At 45.3% G+C, this 22587-nt stretch overlaps 1 protein-coding gene across 6 annotated transcripts; it reads left to right on the top strand.

Annotated features, from left to right (window-relative positions):
- The first annotated feature begins 2700 nt into the window (after positions 1-2700).
- Positions 2701-21682, top strand: LOC308605575 (zinc finger protein 416-like). 6 transcript variants are annotated; one of them, XM_081215761.1, is made up of 4 exons: positions 2701-2935; positions 6057-6095; positions 7900-8026; positions 18933-21682. In XM_081215761.1, exons 1-4 carry the CDS (start codon positions 2921-2923, stop codon positions 20096-20098), a joined length of 1347 nt encoding a protein of 448 aa, XP_081071887.1. In that variant the 5' UTR covers positions 2701-2920; the 3' UTR covers positions 20099-21682. The 6 variants fall into 6 exon arrangements, 4 of the variants coding, with proteins under 4 accessions (XP_081071887.1, XP_081071884.1, XP_081071885.1 ...); XM_081215758.1 differs by lacking the exon at positions 18933-21682 and adding an exon at positions 9355-13448; XM_081215759.1 differs by lacking the exons at positions 6057-6095; positions 18933-21682 and adding an exon at positions 9355-13448.
- Positions 21683-22587: the final 905 nt, after the last annotated feature.

The following is a 22587-nucleotide window of genomic DNA, read 5'->3' as shown; positions in this document are numbered from 1 at the left end:
AAAGACAAATATGATATTTGTGGAATCTAAAAAATGATTCAAATCAACTTATTTATAAAACAGAAACAGACTCACAGACATAGAAAACAAATTTATGGTTACCAAAGGAGAAATACGGTGGGGAGGGATAAATTAGGAGTTTGGGATTAACACATACACACTACTATATATAAAACAGACAACCAACAAGGGTCTACTGTATATAACAGGGAACTGTACTCAATATTTTGCAATAACCCGTATTTGAAAAAAGTCTGAAAAAGAATTGATATATGTATATGTATAACTGAATCACTTTGCTGTACACCCGAAACTAATATAACTTTGTAAATAACTATACTTCAATATAAAATAAAAATTAAAAAGAAGAAGAAAGTAGGTGATTAGACCCAAGTTCAGTTTGATAACAGATACTAGACATTTTTTAAACATCTTCTAGCTACAACCTTGTGGTTTCAATATTCCCCCTTGCAATTCTAAAGCCATTTCCAATTCCAACCAATGCTTGCTTTACAAACACCCTTACATCTTGACTGCTCCAATTGTAATTCTTGACAAACAACTTATGGAACTAACTGTGGCCTTCCGTTTTTTGCCTTTATAACCTTCCTCCATTTTATAGTCCAGGGGAACTCAATTCAAGTGCTTCTCGAATCTGTGTCTCCCGGCTGCAGTCATAACAAGCCACAAATACATGCTTCTTTCTTTCATTCAGGTCTTTGTTTCTGAAATTTTGGTTAACACTCATAACACATAAAAGTATGTAATTGACTACGTTGTCATTAGTTTTTACTGTCCGTCTCCTTTGACTGGAAGGTCAGAGTCACGAGGGCAGGCATCTTTGACATTTTGGATATTGATGTGTCCCATGTAGCCAAAATAGTACCTGGAATGAGATAGGCACTTAATGAGTGTTGGTTAAGGAGGGAATAAATATGATGGGACAGATACCTGTTTGTTTTTAGGCAAAGCTAACTGCTGTCTTTGCATGTCCCCTCAGGCTGTACTAAAAAAAAAAAAAGATTTAAATATATAATGAATCGCAATTTAGAAAGCCATTTCCACAGATTAGCCAAGTGTCCTGTGTCATTACACGCCCTGCTTCATTCCCTCACTTCTCAGACTTCAGTGTTCCTTCAGTCTTCACTGAGACCCTAACCTTGTTCACATGGCCAAGAGCTATTTCAGCAACCACTTTTTAAAATTTTTAATTAATTAATTAATTTTTTTGCGGTATGCGGGCCTCTCACTGTCGTGGCCTCTCCCGTCGCTGAGCACAGGCTCCGGATGCGCAGGCTCAGCGGCCATGGCTCACGGGCCCAGCCGTTCTGCGGCACGTGGGATCCTCCCGGACCGGGGCACGAACCCGCGACCCCTGCATCGGCAGGCGGACTCCCAACCACTGCGCCACCAGGGAAGTACTCAGCAACCACTTTTGAATAACTAAAATGATGGTGGATATCAGCACTTTCAACATTTCACAAATATTTTTCTGAGATAATCTCAAGTCTCCATGCATTGTCACTGCAATTGCTGGTGATTAAATTATATTGACTCCCCAGCAAGGAAAGTAGATCATGTAATCCAGTCCTTTATCTCTGGTTTCAGAGGCCCCCTTTCCAAATAAAGTATGACTGTGACCATAGAGTCACACTCCAGGCAGAAAGCAGCAAGTGGTAAGTCACTCTTCTTTTCAGTCAGGTAGAGCTTGGCTTCTAAAAAAGAACTGGGGCTTCCCTGGTGGTGCAGTGGTTAAGAATCCGCCTGCCAATGCAAGGGACACGCGTTCAAGCCCTGGTCCGGGAAGATCCCACATGCTGCAGAGCAACCAAGCCTGTGTGCCACAACTAGTGAGCCTGCGCTCTAGAGCCCATGAGCCACAACTCCTGAGCCCACGTGCCACAGCTACTGAAGCCTGCGCATCTACAGCCTGTGCTCCGCAACAACAGAAGCCACGACAATGAGAAGCCCGCACACCGCAACGAAGAACAAACACACCCATAAATAAATAAATAAATAAATAAATAAATAAATAAATAATAAATAAATAAATAAGAACTGAATACATATCAAAATGTGGAGTAAGTAATATGTGTCGGTCACTGGATGGGACACCGTCACTGGCTCTACGTTTTTTGTGAGGGAACCAGAGACACAGCACATGGTCCACCTGCTTTTGGCCGCCCCACATCCCTTCTCTGTCTTGCTCGTCATGGCCGTGTCTGGAGTCTTTGCTCGCTTGACCCTGACCGAACACAGTGAAACTCTTAAGTTGAGTCTAAAGCTTCAGCCTGTATGTGTTGGAAGAGCAATAAGACACTGTTTATTAGACCTCAACTATGGCTGGATGCACTTTGTGTCTGATCAACACCTTGGTATCATGTGACCACTTTGTTTTGTAGGTTCGGGGAACATCTGAAATATTGTCTCTGTACCTCTCTGTGATGAGCACAGACCACATTCCACGCAAATATGGGTGCGTCCCCTTTAAGAAGCGTGAAACCCCGCCCTGGTTCTCAGAGATTCTGGACACTCCTTCCCAGCAACCCTCTGGGTGAGGCGGGACTTTTCCGGAGGCGGGGAGCACCGCCCCTTGCTCGGGCCTGGAGCGCTGTGAACTATATTACCCGAAAGGCACTGCTCCTGAGCGTCGACTTAGAGGACCGCGTCTGGGCGGGTTTTCCGGCGTGGACGGCGGGCGACATTTTGTAAACTCGGGTCAGTTCCCCGGTGGTGAGCTTCGCAGCACTGGGCCGGAGCGAGGTCAGGGAGCCTGGAGGGCGCTGTGCTGGCTTCTCTGAGGCGGGTCTGAGGCTCGGTGTGGGCGCCATCCGCCTTGACTCTGTCTCGGGGGCGGGATAGGGGCCGCCGGGCCTGGGCCCCTGCTTCGCCCACAAACTGTGCTGGAGGGGCCGCGCTGATGGATCCGATTCAGGTAAATGCTGCGCCCCCCGGGCCCTCAGCCAACTCTTCTTATTCTGCAGTATTTTTGTTCTTAGCAATATTCTCTTACATGTGTCCTGTATTTATATTTATTTGTCCCGCCAAACCTTGGCTTTCTGAATATTGAAATATTACCCGTGTAGAAAAAAATTGCAGAGAACTTCCAGTTGAATAAGCAGCTCTAGAATTGATATTCGGCCACGGCTCAAGTCAAGAAATGCGATATAAATAGGACCTCAGAAGCCGCCAGTGGGGTCCTTCAAAACGATTATCCCCATCCCCCCAAAGTTAAGGTATTGTCTGATGTTTTAAGTAAGCATTTCTTTTTTAAAAATTTATTTATTAGTTTTTGGCTGCATTGGGTCTTTGTTGCTGCGCGCGGGCTTTCTCTAGTTGCAGAGATGGGGGCTGCTCTTCGTTGCGGTGCGCGGGCTTCTCATTGCGGTGGCTTCTTTTGTGGAGCACGGGCTCTAGGCACGTGGGCTTCAGTAGTTGCGGCGCACAGGCTTAGTTGCTCCGTGGCACGTGGGATCTCGGACCAAGGCTTGAACCCGTGTCCCCTGCGCTGGCAGGTGGATTCTTAACCACTGCAATGCCAGGGAAGCCGCCTTCTTGCTTTTTTTTAAAAAATAAATTTATTTATTTATTTTTGGCTATATTGGGTCTTCGTTGTTACACGCGGACTTTCTCTAGTTGCGGCGAGCGGGGCCTACTTTTTGTTGCGGTGCGCGGACTTCTCATTGGGTGGCTTCTCTTGTTGCGGAGCACGGGCTCTCGGTGCGCGGGCTTCAGTAGTTGTGGCGTACGGGCCTAGTTGCTCCGCAGCATGTCGGATCTTTCTGGACCAGGGCTCGAATCCGTGTCCCCTGCATTGGCAGGCGGATTCTTAACCACTCCGCCACCAGGGAAACCCTTGCTATTCTTGATACTTTCGCCAACTACGTGGAAATTATTCCACGACTGTAATTTACCTTCGCTCAGTTGTTTTAAAACTTTTTATGAATGGAATCAAGTAAATATTATGATGTATTTTCCTTCATTTGCAAAACATGGCGTGACTTTACTCATGTTTTTCATAGCTGTCCGTTAATTTGTGTGTGTGTGTGTGTGCAGTATTCTTTAGTATGAATATATGAGTAAAATGTCATTTTAAATTCTGCTGTTGAAGGCTTTTTTGTTTTTTGTTTTGTTTTGTATTTTGGTCTGCTTTCTGTATTTTTTTTTAACATCTTTATTAGAGTATAATTGCTTTACAATAGTGTGTGCTTTCTGTATTGATAAACATTGCTACTATAGTCATACCTGCCATGTCTTCTGGGGTATATCAAGCATACATTTGTCTAGGGTATATGTTAAAATTATTGTATTTAAATGAACATTTCCACTTTTTGATCTTGTTTTGCTCCATGTTACTAATTTTAACTTAGGTCTTTGAATGAGATGATTCTACTTAATCTATTCCATAGTTACATTTAAAAAAGGAATAGTTTATTTATTTTGGCTGCACTGGGTCTTAGTTGCAGCACGTGGGATCTTCATTGCGGCATGTGGACTCTTCCTTGTGGCACGTGGACTGTTGTGGCATGTGGACTCCTTAGTTGCGACATGCAGAATTCTGAGTTGTGGCATGTGAACTGTTAGTTGTGGCATGCATGTGGGATCTAGTTCCTCGACCAGGGATCAAACCTGGGCCCCCTGCATTGGGAGTGCTTTACCCACTGGACCACCAGGGAAGTCCCCCATAGTTACATTTTGATAAACATTTATTAGGTATTAGGTAAACTTACAGTTTTACAGTGTACGTCCACTTAGAGAGTTTGTGCTTTTTCAGTGATTGTACTCTTATAATAATATTTATTTTACTGTTAAGTTTTCTTACTCTGGTGGTATTGGAAGAGAAAATGATTAAGAAATATCTTGTTAAAATATTTGTTTGAAGGGGGACGAAGTGAATCATTGTAAGGGTAATAAGTCATAAGGCTTCAAATCCCTTTCAAGACGTTTAGAAAGTAAGAAGATATTTCCATAGAGGATGGAATAGAGGTCAGGTCCTATAGCTTGTTTCCTTTCTCTTAAGATTATTTTATTTTACTTTACTTTTACTTTACTCTTTTCCCCACCATGGTGCTTGCGGGATCTTACTTCCCAGACCAGGGATCAAACCCGCGTCCTTGGCAGTGAAAGCATGGAGGCCTAATCACTGGTTTGCCAGGGAATTCCCCTCTCTTAAGTTTAAAGTATCAGAAATGACAACCAGTTATCCCAAACTGCTGAAGGGCAAGCACTTTTACTCTGATTCTAGCAATAACCCCTTTATCACAGATTCACTTTGGATGTGAAGCCAGTAAGCGGTAGTTCCATTCTCTATCACATGCGAAAAAAGCGTTTAGGAAATTACAAATAATCTCTGAACATTTGTGGGGAAAAAAAACATGGATATATCAAAGAATAGGAATAAATGAAAAAAGTATATGTTCTTGAATCCTATTATATAATGTTATAATAATTTCAAATCAGAACTTAATCTATGGATTATGTAAGTTGGAATTTTATATAAAACAATTTTTAACATAACCAAAGTAAATTTGAAAAGGAAGTATAAAAACTCCTGGTCGGCTTTTATGGCCAACTACAAGCCACAAGAAGAGAAAAATGTGTTATTGGCAAGGGAGAGACAGAATAAGGGTATCAAATGCAAGTGTCAGAAACAGAGCTGTACATGAAATGAGACTTAATTTTGATATTTGTGGCTTAGGGCTATAATAGTGTTATATATCCTGACACAACCATTTTTTTGCCAACATGATCCTGTATTCTTTTTTCTCATTGGGCTCTAGTCACACTGTCCTCATAGATAGTAGTCAAACACGCCAGACGTGACTCTGACAAAGAGTCTTTGCACTTGTGTTTTCCACTTCTGGAAAGCCTTTTCTCAAGATATCCTCATGACTTTATGGCACAACTCCAGAATACTTTCTGCCCTCTTTTACATGCTTTGTTTTTCCCTTAAGTATTTGCCTTTGCCTGAAATATTAAATGTTCACTCATTAATCTTCTTTTTTGTCTATGTTGCTGATGGGAATTAATATTACATGGCCCTGGTCTTCCTACAGGTTCCACGTTCAACAGAACCACTTATGAACCCTGCACCGGTGAGTGTAGGTGTCCTGGAAGTATTTTGCTGTCACTCTTCCTGGACTTGGTGGCTGTAGACCCTAGAGAAACCCTCAGCCCAGGTTTCCATGTCCAGGCCAGAGGTTATATGGACAGATTCCCATTTTTGGCAGCCAGTGGACTGAGATGTGAAAGGTTGTCTTAGGTATGGGGGTAGTATGTACACATGTTTGAGGATGAGATTGAGATGGGAGTGTTTTAGGACTTGTAGGTCTCTGTTAATGTCTGGTGAGAACAGAGAACAAGGGGGCCAGAGTCAGGCCTAGAATGGTAGCCTGAGAAGTTGGGTTTTTGTTCTGAGAATGATGGCAGATATGGAATTTTTGGAACAGAGAGGGAAAGTGATGTGACTTAGGTTTTAAGAGGCTACTCCTGGCTGCGGAGTGCACAGCAGACTCAGGGAGAGGAAGACAAGGAGATAATGAAGGAGGCTCTTGCAGTCATCCGGATGCCCATTAGTTCTTGCTGGACCAAAGTGGTGCATGAGGAGGTAGGAGAAACACTTGGCTTCTGGATTTGCTTTTAAAGTAGGGGCTGACCAGATTTTCTAATGTGGAGGGCTCACGGAGGACTCCAAGTTTTTTTTCCCTTTGCACATGAGAGGGTGGCAGTGCCATCAACTGAGACGGGGAAGTTAGTGATAGCAATCCTTTTCTGTGAGGACATTAGGGTTTGGGTTTTGGCTGTTTTGATTGTCAGATGTTCCAGTGACTCCAAGTATAGGAGACAAGGGGACGGCTGAACGTGCAGATCTAGAGTGCTGGGGAGGCTTCAGGATGCATTAGGGGACAAGGGAGGAGAGGTGGGCTGTGGGTGTCACAAAGACATTCACGGAACAGGACTGATCATCAGTGACACAGAAGGGGGTGGTGAAAGTCCAGCAGGTGGCCCAGGTTTTCATGGGAGAGTGGCTGTGAAATTGATGCAGAGGGAAAGCAGAAATGGAGGTGAAGTGATAGAGAAGTCAGGCTGCTGTTATTTCTCCTCCTGTGCACTCACCAGGCTTCTGTGGTGGAACTCGGGGAGTTTCTGTCACAGTGTCAGATGAGTTTACCTAAGGTGTGTCAAGTGGGTGTGGATTTTGAACGGGTGTTATATGGACAAGGTTCTAATTGGTGAAGAGACATAGTGAGGAATACAGAAGTGGAACCAGACCAGGGGTATTTAGATCTGCATGTTTTGACTGAGGTTAAAGTCAGGAACAAGGCCTGGTGGGGGAGCCTTCAGAACAGGGCTGGGGAACCGCCAGTGGAGAGTTGGGGTACGGTGGGATCCTGTTGCATTGGCAGGAACTTTCTGATGCCGTGTGCAGAGCGTATGTGAGGAGGCAGGAGACATGCCAATTTTGTGGGCCGGGTGGTGGTGATGGGGATCAGCTGTATGAGGAGTTAGTTAGCCAGTGAGTAATATGCATGTGGGGAAGGTGTACGACCAAATTGCCCCAGGGCCCTCATACCAGGAGTTTAAGAGAGGACGATGAGCCCAAGTTTGTTTGTGTCTAGGTAACGTGATCCTGGGGACTCAGGCTGTGTTGTCTCGCAGGAGAGGGAGGGGGCCATGCATACCAGGCGCACAGCTTAGATGGCATCTATCTGTCCACCTGCCTGTTGTTGCTGAGAGTTGTATCTAGTGCTCAGGGAAGTACGAAGAGTTTTTGGGTACCACTGCCCTTTAAGTTAGGGACCTGTGGAGGATGAACCCAGAGTGAGTATGGGTTAGGGGTACTTATGGGGTCCTGGGGAGAGAGGCTGCTTATGTACACACCTGTCCCCGTCATCACAGGGTTCTGTGACCTTTGAGGACGTGGCTGTGTACTTTTCCCAGGAGGAATGGAGGCTTCTTGATGAGGCCCAGAGACTCCTGTACCGTGATGTGATCCTGGAGACCTTTGCACTTGTTGCATCATTGGGTAAGGCCCTCACACCTATCCCAGCATCCTGGGCAGGTCTCTGCCTTTCCCCTTTTTTCCAAGGACAACTCTGTTCTTTTCACGGCTAGACAGTGACCTCATCTCTATTACTGCTTCCTTGTCGGCTGTGCTGTAGGTGCCAAGGCTGAGTGAGTGTGTGTACAATCTCCTTTCAGAAGTATCCCCAATATCAGATGCTCTGAAGTTTTTTCAGTGAAGGTTTTCTGGGTCAAATGACTTGGAATTAGTTCAGTGGGTTCCATTAGTCTCAGCCACTCCCTGCTAAGTTGACTCTGTTGACCCATACACCACTGTGCTCCAGGCTCTGCCCTCTAGCTAACGTTTCCTGGGGCCTCGCTATTTCAGGAATTGTTGGGACTCAATGTGTTCACTGTTTTTGGGGTCCACTTGGCTGTTGCTGTGAGACCCTTCTCAAAGATTTTTTTTGCAATATTTTTCTTTCCTGAGGTTGTTTTGGGATTGGTTGTCCCCCTGGGCCAGTACTGACTGCTCACCTATCGTGTCTTTCCCTTAGGACTTGCATTTTCTAGGTCCCATGTTGTTTTCCAGTTGGAGCTGGGAGGTGAACCATGGGTACATGACACAGTGGACATGACTCTAGGCATAGCTAGAGAGACCCAAAGTGGGAACCACCTTGGTGATTGGCATCAGGAGGAGGAAGGGATATCATGGCTGGGTTCAGATCATATCAGGAACACGTCCTGTGCCCCACAATGTTTTAGGGCCAAGACCAGTGACTATGTACCTCATTTCTATCTTTCCTACCCATTCTTGATACTTTGCTCCTTCTGTCATTTCAACTCTGAATTCGAACCCAGGATTATCCCTCACCTCTCTGTCTTCCACTCTTTATTGGTCTTCTCCATCCTCACTCTGATGTGCTCTCCAATATTGGCCTACATTAACGTGTCATGAGTTCCCCACATATCCTTAAAATAGTCCATGAACACTACCTACTCAGTGACAGTCAGATTTTCCTGAGCCTGGACACACCTTTCCACACAGCACATGTGGCACCAGCAGCCAAGGTCCTGGTGAAAACCGTTCCCAGAGGAGTGAGTTGTGGACCCCAGCTCCTCTGTGTGTTCCACCCCATCCTGTGTCTTTCACCTGGTGAGTCGTCCATGTTCTGTGACATGTAGAGACCCAATACTGCACAGCAGTCCTTTTGTAACCTGCCCCAGCTCTCTCGTCCTGAAAATAGTCCCATGGATTTATTCGTTTCTATGTCAGACGCATATGTGTAATGGGGCTGCATCCTTCTACCAAAATCTACATGAAGTTCACCCACATTTCTCTGCTTTCAGGGTGTTGGCATAGAGCAGAGGATGAGGAGACACCTTCTGAGCAGAAAGTTTCTGTAGAAGTGCCACAAATAAATACTTCAAAGACAGACCTGTCCACCCTGAAGTCCTATCCCTGGCAGAGGTTCTGCCTGTACTTAGAAGGTGGTTTGCATCTAGCTGAGGACCGTGGCACAAACCCTGGTCAGAAACTGTGTGGGGCAGGTGTGAACTTTCACCAGCACAGTGGAGAGGAACTCTTTAGAAGAGATGTGGGTAAGACCTTTATGAAGAGCCACACAGTCTGTGCATACAAGAAGTCTTTCACATGCCAGGAGCCTGCGAAGGATTTCCCTTGTACCTCTGGCCTTCTCCAGCACCAGGTCACTCCACAAAAGGACACCAAGTGTGTAGAGGCCTCTCACAATGGACAAAGGCAGTATAAATGCCACGAATGTGGAAAAGCCTTCTGCCGGAAGTCCAGGCTTGCTCAGCACCAGAGAGTCCACACTGGAGAGAGACCTTATGAGCGTGATGAATGTGGGAAAGCCTTTGGCTGTAAATACATACTTGTTCAGCACCAGAGTGTCCACACTAGAGAAAAGCCTTATGGGTGCAGCGAATGTGGGAAAGCTTTTGGTGAGAAACACACACTTGTTCGGCACCAGCGAATTCACACTGGAGAAAGGCCTTACAAATGCAGTGAATGTGGGAAAGCCTTCTGCCGCAAATACAGACTTGCTCAGCACCAGAGAGTCCACACTGGAGAGAGGCCTTATGAGTGCTGCGAATGTGGGAAAACTTTCACCCGTAAACCCATACTATTTAAGCACCAGAGAATCCACACTGGAGAAAGGCCTTATAAGTGCAGTGAATGTGGTAAAGTCTTTAGATGCAACTCCACCCTCATTACTCATAGAAGAATTCACACGGGGGAAAGGCCTTATGAGTGTAGGGAATGTGGGAAGTTCTTTAGCCGAAGCTCTCAACTTACTGTGCACCAGAGAATTCACACTGGAGCCAAGCCTTATGAGTGCAGTGAATGTGGGAAAACCTTCACCACTAAAAGCAAACTTGTTCAGCACCAGAGAGTCCACACAGGAGAAAGGCCTTATGAATGTGGAGAATGCAGGAGAGCCTTCAGCTGTAAACGCATGCTTGTTCAGCACCAGAGAATCCACACTGGAGAGAGGCCTTATGAGTGCAGTGAATGTGGGAAAGTCTTTAGATGCAACTCCAGCCTCATTACTCATAGAAGAATTCACACTGGGGAAAGGCCTTATGAGTGTAGGGAATGTGGGAAGTTCTTTAGCCGAAGCTCTCAACTTACTGTGCACCAGAGAATTCACACTGGAGCCAAGCCTTATGAGTGCAGTGAATGTGGGAAAGTCTTTAGATGCAACTCCAGCCTCATTACTCATAGAAGAATTCACACTGGGGAAAGGCCTTATGAGTGTAGTGAATGTGGAAAGTTCTTTAGGCAAAGCTCCCACCTTAAAGCCCACCAGAGAATTCACACTCTAGCAAACACTTATGAGTGCAGTGAATGTGGGAAACGTTTTAGCCAAAGCTCTACTCTTATTAAGCACCAGCGTTCACATTGGAGAAAAACCACGAGTGCACTAAATGTGGCGATTTCTTCAGCCAAAACTCCCAGCTTACTCAACACCGAAACGTTCATGCTATAGAAAGGCATCGCCAGTACAGGAAATGTGGAAAATTTTTCTGTCAAAGTCTGCTCTGACTGAGCACCAGAAACTTAACAGCCCAGATGGACCCTATGAACGTAGTGAATGTAAGAAAGCTTTCAGCTGAAGGTCTAACCTCATTCATCACCAGAAAGTTCCTACTGGAGAAAGGCCTTCAAATGAGATGAGGAGAGCTCCTTAGTTAATACATCATACCGAATAGGCTCTGTGAGGGAGTCATCAAGTGGAAGTTGAATGCCGTACATCTGAACAGCCCTAGTGTGCAGATTGCCTGAGTACCAGGTTCGTAGGGCGCTTTTAAGGAGCTGTGCTGTACTTTCTGACTTAATGTCTCTGTGAGTTTCTTACTCACCCAAGTGGTAGATCCCCATTCTTGGCACCAGTCACCTCAGTGTGGTCAGGGTAGGTAGATCTGTGTGCTCGCTCATCCCCTTAGAGATGCATGAGTAGCCTGAGCACTTGGGTGTTGTCATTCTCTTTGGTCCTGTCAGGACCAAAGCAGCTTTGACCGATGGAATCCGTCTCGGTTCTGCTGGTGGCTCACAACTTCTTTGGTGGCATTGTCTCATATCATGCTCAGGATAGGTTTTTCAAGGTTTATCTCACTCTGGGAACTATTTGCCTCAGTTTGCTTTGCTCTATACCATAATGAAGACTATTATTTAAGCCACCTTTCATCTTGGGGTTTGTTCACTGTCAGACTGGTGTTGAGAACCAAATTGGACTGTCAGGATGATGAGGAACTGGTTCTGTGAGTGTTCCAAACTTCGTATACCTCAATGAAGATAGTATCATGGCAGAGAGTAGTTTTCACTCCAGTTTCGGTCCAATCTGTTGTCCAAGGCCTCCTAGGATAGACTGCAGGGCTCTGTGGGACTGATGTTGAATTCTGGATGTCAGAATTTTTGGTGGGTCCCTACGTCACCTGAGATGAGGACAGTTGTGAGAACCACCAGTGATTTCTGGAGCAGCATGAATGGTTCTCTTTTTCACATGGGATGTCACATCGTGCCCCCAGTACTGTGCAAGAGAAGAAATTCTCTAGGTCCAGCTGGAAAAGAGCCATGTGCCATAATGTGCCCAAAGTGTTAGGCTGGTGTTCCTGAGTGTTAGATTACAGGCATCAGGTGGGAACCATATTTCGTACACAAACACTCATGGAATTAATAGGGAGTGAGAGACAAGCAAACAAGAAGGGATGAGCCTTTTCTAAAGTTTCATCCACAAATGTTCCAGTGACTGTGTCTGTTCAGGATAAAGTGTTTGAAGAAATTCTCAGGAGTTCCAGAGCTGTTCCTCTCCTCCTGAGCCCCCAGTCAGTGTCAGACTGAATAATGTAAAGGTTTTAGGAATCAGCATCTGCAAATAATTTATCTCAAGGCCATTGCTGCACAGTGAAAACAGTGAGGAATGAGAGTGGAAATTGTGTAGTCCAGGCATGTGAAGTTTAGTACCCAGGCAGAGTTCCTGGATAACTTAAGTGGAAACAACTTTCATTGCTCACCAGTCTTCTTTGCTACTGCTACAGATTCCCTCCCATGGGCAAGGGGAAGTGATGGGGTTAATGTGAGGGTGCCAGAGTTCTGCTGAAAAGGAGATTCAGCAAAGAGATTAAGATTTTTATGGGAAGCCAATTTCTTTTGAAATTTAATTAGCTGTATAGTTGGTATGCACGGAACAGAACATACCTAAAATGCACAACTTGATAAGTTTTAGTACTTGTAAAGCCACGGAACCATCATCATAACAAACATCTGTCACTGCCATGTCTACTTTCTGACATCTCTCCCAGAACTTTCAGGCAACTACTATTGACTGACTTTTCTCCCATTCAATTAGTTAGTGTTTTCTAGACTTCTAATATCGTTGGAGCCTTAATGTTTACTTTTGTGTTTGTCTTTTTTAATCTCCATGCATAGTTACTTTGAGAATCATCTAAGTTGCCAATGTGAATAATTCATTTTTCTCGTGATAATATACTGTTTGGATATACCATTATTTCACTGGTATTCATCTGTTAAAGGATGACGTTTTGTGGTTTCCAGTTTGTCTCTCACAGATAAGCTTACTATTAATGTACATAAAATCCTTTATATGAACACATGGTTTCATTCTAAAATGAATGACTGTACCCAAATGCATTCCCATCGACAGTATGGGAACATTCCAGTTCCCCTGTGTTCCTCACCACTACTTTGTTGGTATGGTCAGTTGTTTGAATATTTCCCGTTTTAAAAGCGTGGAGACGTATCTCACTGTGGTGTGATTGCATTTCCCTAATGATTCATGATGTTGAACATTATTGTGTTCATTTGCCAAGTGTATGTCTTCTTTGACAAAATGTCTGTTTTCTTATTAGTAACTGAGACGTTAATAAATGTGTTGGAATTTGACTTTTCTTCGGTGACTTTGCTGGGTGGAATAGGTATTTGTATTCAACATTATTAGTACATACACATTATTAAGATACTTCTATTACTCTAAGCCTAGACACTTAATAAAAAAGCCAACCGACCCTTCATTGTTGTGTTTGCCAATTTCCCTGGTATGAATACTCCAACTGTGGGCAATTTCAAGCTGTGTGTATGAGGTTATTACTGACCCGGAGGCACAGCAAGCCAAATGCTGAGATGCCAAGGTTTGCTGGGGAGTATTTTCATTCACAAGGCAGCCAAGTGAGGACACAGAAGAACAATTCTTAGATCCACCCTCTCGGTGGCAAGGTGCCTGTGATATTTAGGGGATAAAGAGGCAGGGTGGTCTTAAGTGTGGGGAAAGGCCAATCAGTTAGAGAAAAGGCGAGGTAATTGGTGTGTACAGGTGTGTTTCATTACATGCTTCCTCACGGATGTGTGTTCAAAAGTGGTGTCCATAAGTGGACAACGTCACTGGCTCTAGTCTTTTCTGAGGGAACCAGAGAAACAACAAATTGTCCCCCTGCTTCTGGCCGCCGCACGTTCCTCCTTTGTGTTGGCCACCATGGCCCTGTCTGGACCTTGACCTAACGCAGTGAAACTCATAAATTGAGTCTAAAGCTTTAGCCTACATCCATTGGAAGAGCAATAATACAGTGTTATTTAGACCCCAGCTCTGGATGGATGCACTTTGTGTCTGAGTGACAACCTGGTATCATCTGCCCATTTGGTTTTGTAGGTTTGGGGAACGTCTCATATATTATGTCCGTGTACCTCTCTGTGATCAGCAAAGACTACATGAAAATCTGGTGCGTCCCTTTTAAGAAGCGTGAAACCTCGCCCCCTTCCTCAGAGCCTCACTCCCAGCAACCCTGGCGGAGAGGCGGCACCTTTCCTGGAGGAGGGGAGCGCCGCCCCTTGCCGGGTCCCGGAGGCCTGTGAACTACATTACCCTGAAGACACTGCGCCCGTTCCTTGGCGCCCCTGGACCAATAAAGACTCAGTAAAGAGGCACTTCCGAGCTAGAGGACTGCGTCTGGGCGGCTTTTCCGGCGTCTGCCGTGATCGTCATTTTGTAAACTCGGATGTGTTCAAAGGTGGGGAACTTCGCAACGCATGGCCGGCCCGAGGTCAGAGGGTCAGGAAGGAGCCGTGCCCGCTGCTCTGAGCTTGGTCTGAAGCTCGGCGTGGTTGCTCTCTGGCCTGACTCTCTCTCGGGGCCGGGAGGGGCGCCCGTGCTCGAGCCCCACCTTCGCCCACAAACTCGAGCGACGGCGACAGCCCAGATGTGTCGGATTCAGGTAAATGCTGCGTCATCCGGGCCCTCACCCAACTCTTCTCATTCAGCGGTGTTTTATTTTATCTGTGTTCTCTTACCAGTGTTCTATAGTTATTTTTATTCCCCCAAACCTTGGTTTTTCGGATTTTCAAATATGACCTGCGTGGAAAAAGAAAATGGCAGAGAACTTCAATGTGCAGTTCAGTAAGCTCTAAAACTAATATCCGTTCACCGCTCAGGTCGAAAAATGCGATATAAATAGGAACCCCCCCCAGAAGCCAGCCGCCTGTGGGGTTCTTCCAAAACAATTATCCGCGTCCCCCCAAAATGAGTGTACTGGCTGATGTTTCAAGTAAGCATTTTCTTTCTTTTCTTGATAGTTTTGCCAACCATGTGGTAAATATTTGCTGATTCTAGTTTTTGTTTGTTTGTTTTTAATGCACATACTTTTTATTATTTTTTTTCGGTACGCGGGCCTCTCACTGCTGTGGCCTCTCCCGTTGCGGAGCACAGGCTCCGGACGCGCAGGCTCAGCGACCATGGCTCACGGACCCATGGGCCCAGCCGCTCCGCGGCATGTGGGATCTTCCCGGACCGGGGCACGAACCCGTGTCCCCTGCATCGTCAGGCGGGACTCTCAACTACTGCGCCACCAGGGAAGCCCGATGATTCTACTTTTGCTCGCTTGTTTTAAAATTTTTTATGAATTGAATCATGTAAGAATTCTGTGTTTTTCTTCATTTGCACAATATGGTGTTATTTTACCCATGTTTTTCGTGAGTATCCATTTTTCTTTCTGTGAAGTATTTTATAGACATGATTAAAATGTTTTTATAGACCTCTTAAAGGCTTTTCTATATATTTTTTTGTTTGCTTTTTTGTTTGGTCTACTTTCGTGTTTATAAACTTCATACTGCAGTCATCTGCTGTGTGTTCTGGGGTATATAAAGCATGCACTTGTCTAGCGTGTATATTAAAGTTACTATTATATGTAAATGAACATTCCCACTTTTTGCTCTTGTTGAGCTCCAAGTTACTAATTTTAACTTAGTTCTTTGAATGAGATGATTATACTTAGTCTTCATCTATCCCATAGTTGTATTTTCATACACACTCATTGTGCATTAGGTAAACTTAACAGTTTTACAGTATACAGGCACTTAGAGGGTTTTTGCTTTTTCAGTGATTTTACTCTTCTAATAGTATTTATTTTACTGTTACATCATCATTCTCTGGTGGTATTGGAAGAGAAAATGATGAAGACATCTTGTTAAAATCCTCTTTTTAAGGGGGATAAAATGAATCCTTGTAAGGTTAAAAAGGTATAATGCTGGGAATCCCTATCAAGATGTTTAGAACCCAAGAAGGTGTCTCCATGTGTATATGATGAGGGTGCAGTACAGGTCAGGTCCTATAGATTGTTTCCTTTGTCTGAAGTTTAAAGAGTCATCAGTGATGTCCAGTTACCTCAAACTACTCTGATTCTATCACAACCTCTTTATCACAAATTAATTTTCTGGTGCTATTTCCTTCTTGTTGCTCCTTCTCTCTCCCTCTTTTTTTGGCTGTACCATGCAGCTTGCAGGGATCTTAGTTCCCTGACCAGTAATCATACCCTTGCCCGTGGCAGTGAAAGCACCAGGTGAACTGGGTCAGCCATGTTGAGTCTCAGATGTTCCAGTGACTCCCCAATATAGGAGAAAAGTGGACAGCTGAACATGCAGTGCTAGAGTGCTGGGGAAGGCTTCAGGATGCCATTAGGCAACAAGGGAAGAGAGGGGGGCTGTCACAAAGACAGACAAGAGGAGTGGTCATCAGCGGGAAGGTACGGGGTAGGGAAAGTCCAGCAGGTGGCCCAGGTTTTTATGGGAGATTGGCCATGAAATTGATGCAGAGGTAAGGCAGAAATGGAGGTGAAGTAATAGCAAAGTCAGGCTGGTGCTTATTTCTTTTCCTATGCACTCACCAGGCTTTTGTGTTGGAACTTGGGGAGTTTGTCACAACGTCAGATGAGTTTACCTAAGGTGTGTCAAGTGGGTGTGGATTTTGAATGGGTGTTATATAGGCAAAGATTGTAACTGGTGAAGAGACATAATGTGTAATACAGAGGTGGAACATGAACAGGCGTATTTAGATCTGCATGTTTTGACTGAGGTTAAAGTCAGGAACAAGGCCTGGTGGGGAAGCCTTCAGAACAGACCATTGGAGAGTTGGGGTATGGTGGGATCCTGTTGCATTGGCAGGCACTTTCTGATGCCATGTGCAGAAGGGTATGTGAGGAGGCAGGAGACATGCCAATTTTGTGGGCTGGGTGGTGGTGATGGGGATCAGATGTATGAGGAGGTCCACTGAATAATATGCATGTGGGGAAGATGTATGAAGTAATTGCCCCAGACCCTAATACTAGGAGTATAAGAGAGAAGGATGGGGCTAAGTTTGCTTGTGTCTGGGAGACATGATAGTGGACACACTCAGGCTGTTGTCTTGGAGGAAAGGGAAAGGGCCCTGCATACCAGGCTCACAGATTAGATGGTATCTATCTGTCCACCTGCCTGTTGTTGCTCAGGGTTGTACATACTGATCAAGGAAGCATGAAGAATTATTGGACCCCACTGCCCTCTATGTCACGGAGCTGGGGTGGATGATGAACCCAGAGTGAGTACAGGCTAGGGTTAGAAGTACTTATGGGGTCCTGGGGAGAGAGGCTGCTTATGTACAAATCTGTCCCATCATCACAGGGCCCTGTGACCTTTGAGGACGTGGCTGTGTACTTTTCCCAGGAGGAATGGAAGCTTCTTGATGAGGCCCAGAGACTCATGTACCGTGATGTATTGCTGGAGACCTTTGCACTTGTTGCATCATTGGGTAAGACCCTCACACCTATCCCAGCATCCTGGGCTGCTCCCTGCCTTTCCTTCTTTTTCCAAGGGGAAGTCTGCTCTTTTCACAGCGAGACAGTGGGCACATCTCTATTAATGCTTCCTTGTCATCTGTGCTGTAAGTGCCAAGGCTGGGTGAGTGTGTAGACCGCCTCCTTTCACAAGGAGCCCCAATACCACCTGCTCTGAGGTTTGTTCAGTGAAGATTTTCTGCTTCAAAAACTTGGAATTAGTTCAGTGAGTTCCATAATTCTTAGCCACTCTCAGCTAAGTTGACTCTATAGGCCCTACCACTTCTGGGCTCCAGCTTCTGTCCTCTTTTAGGTGACATTTCTGGGCCCTGAGTGTACCGGGCATTGTTGTGAACCAACATGGTCACTATTTGTGGGGTCCACTAGGCTGTTTCTATGATACCCTCCTCAACGAGTATTTTTGTGAAATTATTTTTCTTTCCTGAGGTTTTTTTTGGGAGGATTGGTTGTTCCCCTGGCCAGTACTGACCACTCACCTGTGCTATCTTTCCCTTAGAAGTTGCATCTAATAGGTTCCATGTTGTTCTCCAACTGTAGCTGGGAGGAGAACCCTGGGTACGTGACAGAGTGGACATGACTCCAACCACAGCTAGGGGGGCTCAAAGTGGGCCTGGCCCTGGTGATTGGCATCAGGGGGAGGAAGTGATAACCATGGCTGGGTTCAGATCATGTCAGGCACATGTCCTGTGCTGAACACTGTTTTGGTGCCAAGGACAGTGACTGTTTTTCTCATTTCTATCTACCCATTCATGGTACTTTGCTCATTCTTTCATTTCTACTCTGACTCTCAACCCAGGATTACCCCTCACCTCTCTGTCTTCCACTCCCTATTGGACCTCTCCATCCTCACTCTGCTGTGCTCTCCACTCTTGGCCTACACTTAATGTGTCATGAGGTCTGCACCTATTTTTAAAATACTCCTTTTACACCAGCTACTCAGTGACAGTCAGATTTTCCTGGTCCAGGATACAGCTTTCCACACAGCACACAAGTGTCACCAGCAACCAAGGCCTGTCAAGGCTGTTTCCAGGAGAGTGAGTTGTGGACCCCTGGCCCCTCTGTGAGCTCCCGCCACCCTTGTGTCTGTTGCCCGGTTAGTCCTCCCTGTTCTGTGACGTGGAGAGGCCCCGTGCTGCACAGAGGCCCTGTCCTTAACATGCTGCCAGCTCCCTTGTCCAGACAATAGTCCCACGGATTTATTTCTTGGTACGTCACACACATGTTTGTGATGGGGCCGCCTCCTTCTTCCAGAATCTACGTGAAGTTCATCCATATGTCTGTGCTTTCAGGTTGTTGGCATGGAGCAGAGGTCAAGGAGATAACTTCTGAGCAGAATGTTTTTGTAGAAGTGCCACGAATAAATACTTCAAAGACAGACCTGTCCACCCAGGAGGCCTATCCCTCGGAGAGGTGCTGCCTGGCCGTAGATGGTAGTTTGTGTGTAGCTGAAGACCTGGGAACAATTCCTGGCCAGAAACTGTGTGTGTCAGGTGTGACATTTCACCAGCACAGTGGAGGGAAACTCTTTAGAAGAGACATGGGTAAGGCCTTTATGAGGAGCCACATAGTCCATGCATCCAAGAACTCTTTCACATGCCAGGAGACTGGGAAGGATTTGCCTGGTAGCTCTAGCCTTCTCCAGCACCAGGTCACTCCACAAAAGGACGCCAAGTGTGCAGAGGCCTTTCACAACAGACATAGCCTCTATAAATACTATGTATGTGAGAAAGCCTTCAGCTGCAAACACAACCTGGCTCATCATCTGAGTGTCCACACTGGAAGGAGGCCTTATGAATGCAGTGAATGTGGGAAAACCTTCAGCTTTAAAGGGGTACTTGTTAAGCACCAGAGAATCCACACTGGAGAGAGGCCTTATGAGTGCTGTGTGTGTGGGAAAGGCTTCAGCTGGAAAAGCTCACTCGTTGAGCACCAGAGAGTCCACACCAGAGAATGGCCTTATAAGTGCAGCGAATGTGGGAAAGCCTACAAACACAAAAATTCACTTGTTAAGCACCAGAGAGTCCACACTGGAGAACGGCCTTATAAGTGCAGTGAATGTGGGAAAGCCTTCAGACACAAGAAGTCACTTGTTCACCAGAGAGTCAACACTGGAGAATGGCCTTATAAGTGCAGTGAATGTGGGAAAGGCTTCAGACACAAAAAGTCATTTGTTCAGCACCAGAGAATCCATGTTGGAGAACTGCTTTATAAGTGCTGTGAATGTGGGAAAACCTTTATTTCTAAAGTAAACCTTTTTCGTCACCAGAGAGTCCACACTGGAGAAAGGCCTTATGAATGCAGTGAATGTGGAAAAACCTTCATTTATAAAGATGGTCTTGTTCGGCACTGGAGAGTTCACACTGGAGAAAGGCCTTATGAGTGCAGTGAATGTGGAAAAGCCTTTAGCCGCAAAGACTCGCTTGTTAAGCACCGGAGAGTCCACAATGGAAAATAGCCTTATAAGTGTAGTGAATGTCGGAAAACTTTTGTTTTTAAATATTAATTGATTGGTTGATTGATTTAGCTGTGCTGGGTCTTAGTTGCAGCACCCAGGATCTTTGATCTTTGTTGTGGCATGCAGGGTCTTTAGTTGCGGCATCTTTAGTTGAAGCCCCTGGGAAAACTTTTAAATAGCGACCCACTCACACTTGTTTGGCACCAGTGAATTTATATTGGAGAAAGGCCTTATGAACGCGGTGAAAGGGGAAGTTCTTTAGCCAAATCTCCAACCTTATTGTACAGTAGAGAATTCACACTGGAGCAAAGACTTATGAGGGCAGTGAGTGTGGGAAGCGATTTAGTCAAACTGCTCTCGTTTTACACAAGAGAGTTTACACTGGGGAAAGGCCTTGTAAGTGCATTGAATATGGGAAACATTTTAGTCAATACTCCACTGTCATTAAGCACCAGAGTTCACACTGCAGAAAACCCATATGAGTGCACTGTATGTGGAGGATTCTTCAGCCAAAACTCCCAGCTTACTCAACACCGAAAAACTCATGCTACAGAAAGGCATCACCAGTACAGCAAATGTGGAAAATTTTTCTGTCATCGAGTCTGCTCTGACTGAGCACCAGAAACTTAACAGCCCAGATGGATCCTGTGAGCACAGTGAACGTAAGAAAGCTTTCAGCTGAAGGTCCAACCTCATTTGTCACCAGAAAGTTCCTAATGCAGAAAGGCCTTCAAATGAGATGAGGAGAGCTCCTTAGTTAATACATCATACTGAATAGGCTCTGTGAGGGAGTCATCAACTGGAAGTTGAATGCCATACATCTGAACAGCCCTAGTGTGCAGATTGCCTATGAGTACCAGGTTCGTAGGAAGTTTTTAAGGAGCTGTGCTGTACTTCTGACCTGTGCAGGGCCCTTGCCATACTTAATGTCACTGTGAGTTTCTTATCTCTACTAAGTGGCAGATCCCAGTACTGGGAATCAGTCACCTCAGTGTGATCAGGGTAGGTCAGCTTTTGTGCTCTCCTATCCCTTGTAGAAAAGCATGGATACCCTGAGCACTTGGGTTTTGTCATTCTCTTAGTTCCTGTCAACTGTGTATGACAGGACCAAAGCAGCTTTGATCATGGGGATTCAGTCCAGTTTCTCCTGGTGGCTCACAGTGGTTTGCCTCCTTTGATGGCATTCTCTAATACCATGCTAATGGTGGATTTTATTTAGGTCCAAGTTACCCTGTTTGGGAATTATCTGCCTCATTTTTTCTGCTCTATGCCATAATAAAGTCTATTATTTAAGCCACCTTTCATTTGGGGGTTTGTTCACTGTTAGACTGATGTTGAGAACCAAATTCGACTGTCAGGATGAAGAGGAACAGGTTTTGTGGGTGTTCCAAAGTTTGTATACCTCACTGGGGATAGTATCATGTTGGAGAATAGTTTTCACTAATTTGAATTGTTGTTGAAGGCTTCCTGGGGTAGACTGCAGGGCTCTGTGGGACTAATGTTGTGACCTGGATGTCAGAATTTTTGGTGGGTCCCAAGATCACCCTGTGATGAGGACAGATGTGAGAACCACCAGTGATTTTTGGAGCAGTATGAATGGTTCTCTTTTTCACATGGGATGTCACATCGTGCCTCCAGTACTGTGCAAGAGAAGAAATTCTCTAGGTCCAGCTGGAAAAGAGCCATGTGCCATAATGTCCACGTGTGCTATAATGTCTGCAATGTGGTAGGCTGGTGTTCATGAGTGTTAGGTCACAGATACCAGGAGGGAACCATATTTGGTACAGAAACACTCTGGGAATTAATAGGATGTGAGAGACTAGCAACAAGAAGGGATGAACCTTTTCTAAAGCTGCATCCACGAATGTTCCCATGACTATGGCTGTTCAGGATAAGGTTTTTGCAGAAATTCTCAGGAGCTACAGAGCTATTTCTCTCCCCCTGAGCCCCCAGTCTGTGTCAGGCTGAATAATGTAAAGGTTTTAGGATTCTCATAGCATCTGCAAATTGTTTATCTGAAGCCCACTGCTGCACGGCGAAGACAATGGGGAATGAGAGTGGAAATCATGTAGTTCAGGCACGTGAATTGTGGGACCCAGGCAGAGTTCCTGGATACCTTAAGTGGGAACACGTTGTGCTGCTCGCCAGCCTGCGTTGCTGCCATGTCAGCATCCCCTCGTGGGAGCAGGAGAGGTGATGGAATGGAGCTGCGGTTGCCACCGTTTCACTGAAAAGAGACGCAGAAAAGAGGTTCGGAGGTTTACGTGGAACCAATACCTATTACAGTTTAATTGAGCTGTGTCATTTGTATGCATTGAAATGAACATACCTAAAATGGACAGCTGGGTAAAGTTTAATACTTCTAAAGCCATGGAATCATCATCATCATAACAAACATCCATCATTCCCATCTCGACTTCTGACATCTCTCCCAGGACTCTCAGGTAGCTAGTATCGATTTACTTTTTTTTTTCTTTTTCCCCCCAGCT

Source organism: Mesoplodon bidens (genome assembly GCF_964165515.1).
Source record: "Mesoplodon bidens genome assembly, chromosome: 18".
NCBI lineage: Eukaryota > Metazoa > Chordata > Mammalia > Artiodactyla > Ziphiidae > Mesoplodon > Mesoplodon bidens.
Note: the sequence above shows the minus strand (reverse complement) of the source record. Positions and strands in the feature narration are given on the sequence as shown.

What these genes read in the sequence shown, in the direction of transcription:
- LOC308605575 (XM_081215758.1), top strand. An exon ending in CACTTATGAACCCTGCACCG is followed by an intron (nt 6,096 to 7,899) that starts GTGAGTGTAGGT and finishes CCGTCATCACAG; the next exon opens with GGTTCTGTGACCTTTGAGGA. An exon ending in TGCACTTGTTGCATCATTGG is followed by an intron (nt 8,027 to 9,354) that starts GTAAGGCCCTCA and finishes CTCTGCTTTCAG; the next exon opens with GGTGTTGGCATAGAGCAGAG.